The 6,106-nt window shown below is 31.1% G+C and overlaps 1 protein-coding gene across 3 annotated transcripts; it reads left to right on the top strand.

The window, feature by feature from the left end:
* The first annotated feature begins 3,273 nt into the window (after positions 1-3,273).
* LOC108692112 (mediator of RNA polymerase II transcription subunit 4) lies at positions 3,274-6,106 on the top strand. Of its 3 annotated transcripts, none has more exons than XM_018200255.1 (3): positions 3,274-3,504; positions 5,234-5,769; positions 5,878-6,106. In XM_018200255.1, the coding sequence occupies exons 1-3, from the start codon at positions 3,437-3,439 to the stop codon at positions 6,045-6,047; spliced, it is 774 nt and encodes a 257-aa protein (XP_018055744.1). In that variant the 5' UTR covers positions 3,274-3,436; the 3' UTR covers positions 6,048-6,106. The 3 variants fall into 3 exon arrangements, with proteins under 3 accessions (XP_018055744.1, XP_018055745.1, XP_018055746.1); XM_018200256.1 differs by lacking the exon at positions 3,274-3,504 and adding an exon at positions 3,651-3,728; XM_018200257.1 differs by lacking the exon at positions 3,274-3,504 and adding an exon at positions 4,599-4,671.

Here is a 6,106-nt window from a genome sequence, read left to right as displayed (position 1 = left end):
ATATATATATATACATACATACATACATACATATATGAAAGCCTTAAGCCATAAGGAATTGATCATTCACAGTTGAAAGTGAGGAAAATTAGTCGAATATAATTAAGGTTGCTTTATTTTTACGAAATATAGTCGACATACGTTGCTTTCCATTTACAAGATATACTTCGCCTCTGCTTGAGAGGAGAGTCAGATGCCCATATTTATAATCTTATCATAGGCCTTATATTTAAGGCTTCCTTAAATTTATCTTCAGATACTCCACGAATTATTTCATTGGCTACATCTAAAGATAAATTTAAGGAAGCCTTAAGTACAAGATCTGACTATGAATACAGGTAAGAGTGTTTCGAATCTGTTTAAGTGTGATTTTGATGAATTAAGTGATATTAGAACGCACCCGTAATCCAATTTTCATCATTTTGTTCTGTTTTCAATATACAGAATTACTTGTGTCGACGAATGTTAATAAAAAATTACAATGGCAAGTATACTGCCTTGATCAAAAAGTTCCTGGAATTCATTCAGAAAATTCAAAATACAAATTTTATTCATCAAAAGTGATATTGTCCCCTTCAAAGTACTCCCCATCGACTGCAACGCATTTATACCAGCGCTTGATCCAGCTCTCGAAACATTTCTGGAACTCTATTGTCGGTATAGTCGTATCAGAGCCATCTTCGATTTTTCCATTACCTCCTTTCGGCTGTTAAAACGCATTCCCCGTAATGGTTTTTTGACTCGATCGAACAGAAAAAAATCGCAGGGAGCCATATCAGGTGAATTCGATGGCTGTTGGATGGTATTCGTTTCGTTCTTGGTCAAAAATTCATGGATAATGATGGCACTGTGCGACGATGCATTATCAGGATGCAAAATCCACTCCATTTTTAAAACTGTAAAAAATCGAAAATACGTGCAGAGATAGATGTACTCAAGACGACGTAACTTTTACAAATGTCAAGCTATAATGATAAAATTTGGTGGGAATGTCAATGATAGATGTGGCAACCTAACCAAAAAAATAGAACTCAAATCAGCTGACTCAGAGTATCACTTGGTGGTAATTCCGGGAACTTTTTGATCAAGGTGGTGTATATTTTTAATATAATTTATATTAAGAATAAATAAGAAAATAAATAAAAAATAAATAAGAAATAAATAAGAAAATATTTTTATATTAAGATTTTTTTATTATTTTCAATCAAATTTAAATTTTTTAAGGTTAGGTATTAAAAGTTCGTTACACGATAGTACATATTGCACCTATCGTGTTCCATTTAAGTGTGGCAAACTGTATTCGAGTGTATACTGTGTCGATTTGTGTCTCCTAAAAGGAAAACAGCCTAAATTTATGATTAAGTTGATTTCTTACATAATTTCTTACTATGCATAATTAAATCTGGGCTTAATTGGTTAATTTTTGACGATTTTAAGTTTACTATATTCATTGCACTACATCTACTACATCCATACTATAGGGGTACATCCATACCCGGGCTTTGTTCGTTTTCGTAATATGTAAATCTATTAAATTATCAAATAGCGTAGTATACTTTTCTCAAATAAAAATAATAATGAAGACGTCTTCTCCAAATGATAATCGATTCCATTCATAAAATACATTAAATAAACATATTAAATAAAAAAATCGCTGTCTGCTAACTTGACGCATGATAAAATTTGTTAATTACAAGAAAAATACTATTTTCCAAATGTTTAAATATTTTTCCCAAATTTCCTCAAATGATTCCCAAATTATATAGATATAAATAAATCAGAAATATTCAATTTGTCTGCTATCTTGTCAGTGGTGTCTCGAACCAATAAGCGCTAGTCTATACACCCCGCTGTTTACATTACAAATTTTCTAATTTCAACAACAATAGTACGATTATGGAAGTGCGCCTCTTTGCAGGAGGGGGAGGGGAATTGCTTCAAGTGGAAAGTCGAAACCAATGTTGCCAATTCTATTCTAGCGGTAGACTTATCGTTTTGGCTCACAAACCTACTGTCTATTGTTTTAGCCAGGTTATCTACCATCTTTTTTTTTACTTTATTTTGCTTGTATATAATATTCTACGTTATTGCTCATTTACTCAAAGATCTCTTATCCACCCTTATCTTATGTTTGTGTATCCTTTTGATTGAATGTTATTGTCGTATACGCTATTCGTGTGTCATTGGTCTAGCGTCCAATAGGTCTATTCTGTAACCTATAACTTTTTAACGATAATTTTACTAGCTAGGGATGTCGTTGCGCAGATAGTATATTTTACATGGCGAAGATTAAAGAAAAACGAAATAACAGTAAAGCTCATTCTACAATGGGCAATAACAATAGTGGATTAAAGAATAGGCGTAGAAATCGACTAATCATAGTTGATTATGATTATATATATTACATACTCTCACATTCGACTATGATTGGTTGATTTCTACTCCTACTCCTTAATTCACTACTGCTACTGCCCATTGTAGAATAGGCTTAACACATAATGTTATAATTTTCCACTCAATAATGTTATATAGGAACTCCGTACATTAAAAAGAACAGAATACAGAGAACAGAGAATAAGAATTTCAATCTATCAGAAATCATGTGGAATACACAGTTTTTGATAAATTGAAACTCTTGTTTTCTATTCTCTGTTTCCTGTTTCATTTATTGGGCGAAGCCTCTTACTGTATGCATAAGGGATATTACATTGCAGTTGCATTGTTGAATAAAAAATTGTAACATTAATATTATGTTATTTTTGTTGTGTTTCCTGGAAAATAAAAAAATATATTTTCATTATAAATTATAATTTCTGTTTTCCTAAATTGAGATTATTGAATGTTGTATTATTTTTATAATAAGTATTTGAATTATTTATTTTATACAGATTAGAGTATTTTTTTCTGTTACTTTTTATAAATTTTGTAATACTCATTTTCAATGAACTAAATAAAAATTAAAGAAAAAAGTATTAGTACATTCTTTTTATTATAATTTCTACTTTATTTGCTACTGAGTTATTTTCGGTATGTATTACAATTACAATATTTTTTTCTATTTTGTAACAGTTTTACGAAATTTCTTGAAAAAAGACTCTACCGCTTTGAGTTTCAAATCTACTGCTTTTTTTGGCATATTATCTACCATCCAATTTTTCAAACATCTGGCAGCACTGGTCGAAACCTATATGGAACAGTACAATTATAGACCTCGTTTTGTCTCTGTGACAGATTTCCTAATCTTAATAGTTATCAAGTTTAACGTTTAATATCTCGGCTCACAGAGCAGAGCGACATTTTTTTTACTAGATTCTCTCGTTTCATACAAAAACACATCGAATAAATGTCTAATTTTATTGATTTTTGAGGTGCGATAATTAAACTGAATAATTATCGGATTTATACATAATTCGGTATAGCTTAAGAATCAATCGCGATGGCATCGAGCAGAAGTACAAGAGAAGTTCTATTATCGCTGGTGGATGATATCGAGTTAATAGCAAAGTAAGTTGCATCTACTAGTAATAAATGTATTTTATATTAATTTTTCTAAGTACTTCTAATAATATTTTCGGTAATTATTTAGAATAGCATATCTCACCTAAAATGGATCTTAATAAAATTCATCTGACACGTTTTCACTCAAAATGAAAGAATCTAGTAAAAAAAAAATGCGACGGTAGCCTGGTGAACTGAAATATTAAGCGTTAAAGTTCGAGATTTTAGAGGTTAAGATATCTGTCATTCCGACTCGCTGCAGCGCTACGTATACGTAAAATCTGTTCTTTTTCGAAGAATAGTCTGAAATAATGCAATAAATTAGAGTGAGATTATAATTTGGAACACTTTCAGCACTTTAAAAACGACAATTCACTACTTTAAAAAATAATTTACTGCTTTAAAAACAATTCATTGCTCTAAAAACAACAATTCACTGCTTTAAAAATAATTCACTGCCTTAAAAACAATAATTCATTGCTTTAAAAACAACAATTTACTATTTTAAAAACAATTTACTCCCTTAAAAACAATAATACACTATTTTAAACATACAAATTCTTTTATTAGCAGTGAATTTGTATTTTTAAAGCAATGAATTATTGTTTTTGAAGCAGTGAATTGTTTTTAAAGCAGTGAATTATTTTTAAAACAGTGAATTATTGTTTTTAAAGTGAATTATTCTTAAAGTAGTGAATTGTTGTTTTTGAATTAGTGCTTTTGTGTTTTTAAAGCATAGAATAGTGCTTATTATTTAAAATGTATATCTCTTTGATTTTTTTTATATGGATTAAAATTTTACAAATTGTTACAAATGTTTCATTATGTATTATTTAAGGGACCTAATTGTTTAGAAGTTGTAGCTTAGACAGTGTCCATTTGGAATATTTCTAAGTCATGAAAATAGTATGAGAACAGTCTTTTTATTGTCTAGGCTGCAAGTTCTAGATAGTTAGATCCCAAGTGAGTAGGATGTGTTATTTTTTTTTTGTTCGGGCGTAGCTGCCCTAAATTAAGCACTACTGTCTATACACTCCACATGACAGACTTTCTAGCCTCAATAGTTGTCAACTTTAATGCTCAATATCTTGCTTCGTAGGGTAGTCCCGGACTTTTTTCCACCAGATTCTTTTATTTTATGTAAAAACGAGTCTAATTTCATCGAAATCGGAGGTGAGGTAGCTATTCTAAAGAATTATCCTTTAAAAACAATTTACTATTTTCAAAAATAATATAAGAAAATAATGTATTTTTAAAGTAAATTTGTCTTCTTAAAGCAATGAATTTGTTTATAAAGTAGTGATTTTGTTGTTTGTTAAAGTAATAAATTTGTTTTAAAATCACGAATTTGTGTTTTAGAGCAGAAAACTTGTTGTAAAGTAGTGAATTTGAGACCGCAGCGCATACTTGCACCGCAGTATTTCATGGCTGACAGATTTTCTAACCTCAATAGTCATCCACTTTAACGCTTAATGTATCGATTCGATTTTGGGGCAGAGTGACACTTTTTTCTTGTAGAATCATTTTTACGCGAAAACGCATCGATTGAGTCTATTTTTATCAAAATTTGAGATGATCGGGATATTGTAAACCTTTACAGAGTATTTTATACAATTAGAATAAAAATAAAATATTTAGAGAATTTTAAAAGAGATTTGTAATTAATTGCTTAATCTAGGTTTTCACTTTATATATGTTTTACTTTTTTTTTTTATAATTTAAAATATTTTTTCAGGGAGATGATAGAAAACACAATCGCTCAGAAGCCTTCAAAGCTTTCGAGCACAGAGCACGCTCAGTTAACTGAATTGTTAGTTACCAAGGATAATGAATTAAAGGCGACACTGAAACGGGCCGCTGAACAGGCTAAAATTAACTTGAAGATGGAGACATTAAAAGCAGAGGTAGAGAGGCAAGACCAGGATATCCAGCAGCTGCAACGTCAGTTGAAAGAAGCAGAACAAATTTTGGCTACTGCAATTTATCAAGCAAAACAAAAATTACAATCTATTGCACGTGCCAATAAGAGGCCAGTTCCTTCAGAAGAACTTATTAAATATGCACATAGAATAAGCGCAACTAATGCTATTTGTGCACCTTTAACATGGCAGCAGGGAGATCCCAGAAGACCATATCCCACAGATCTCGAAATGAGAGTAGGATTCCTAGGACGGTTGAGCGACCCAAGCAATCTACCTTTAAATGGACAATTACTTGGGTCTCATCTAGGAGTACCATCAGATTTACATAGGGCAGGACATCCTGCTGGAGGTAAAATTTTTTGTGTGTATATGTGTATCATATTTGAATTGATATAAGAATGACCAGGTTCTGAAGAGATTTTTAGTAATTATTTAGAATAGATTTTTGTTGTTTCAGAACCACCTGTTTCGCAATCAAACCAATTTGCTTGGCATCCATCCGGAGAGATTCACATGTCGGTTGGTGGACAGGGCAGTGTAGCAGTGAATACACATAAACAAGAAACAGAAGATGTCGAAGTTATGTCTACAGACTCTTCGAGTAGCTCTTCTAGTGATTCTCAATAGATATTATTTATACCTTATTAAGCTGGAAACACAAATAGGAACAGGGAACAGGAAATAAC

Source organism: Atta colombica, unplaced genomic scaffold (assembly GCF_001594045.1).
Source record: "Atta colombica isolate Treedump-2 unplaced genomic scaffold, Acol1.0 scaffold59, whole genome shotgun sequence".
Classification (NCBI taxonomy): Eukaryota; Metazoa; Arthropoda; class Insecta; order Hymenoptera; family Formicidae; genus Atta; species Atta colombica.
The sequence above is the reverse complement of the archived record's forward strand: the minus strand, read 5'-3'. Positions and strand labels throughout refer to the sequence as shown.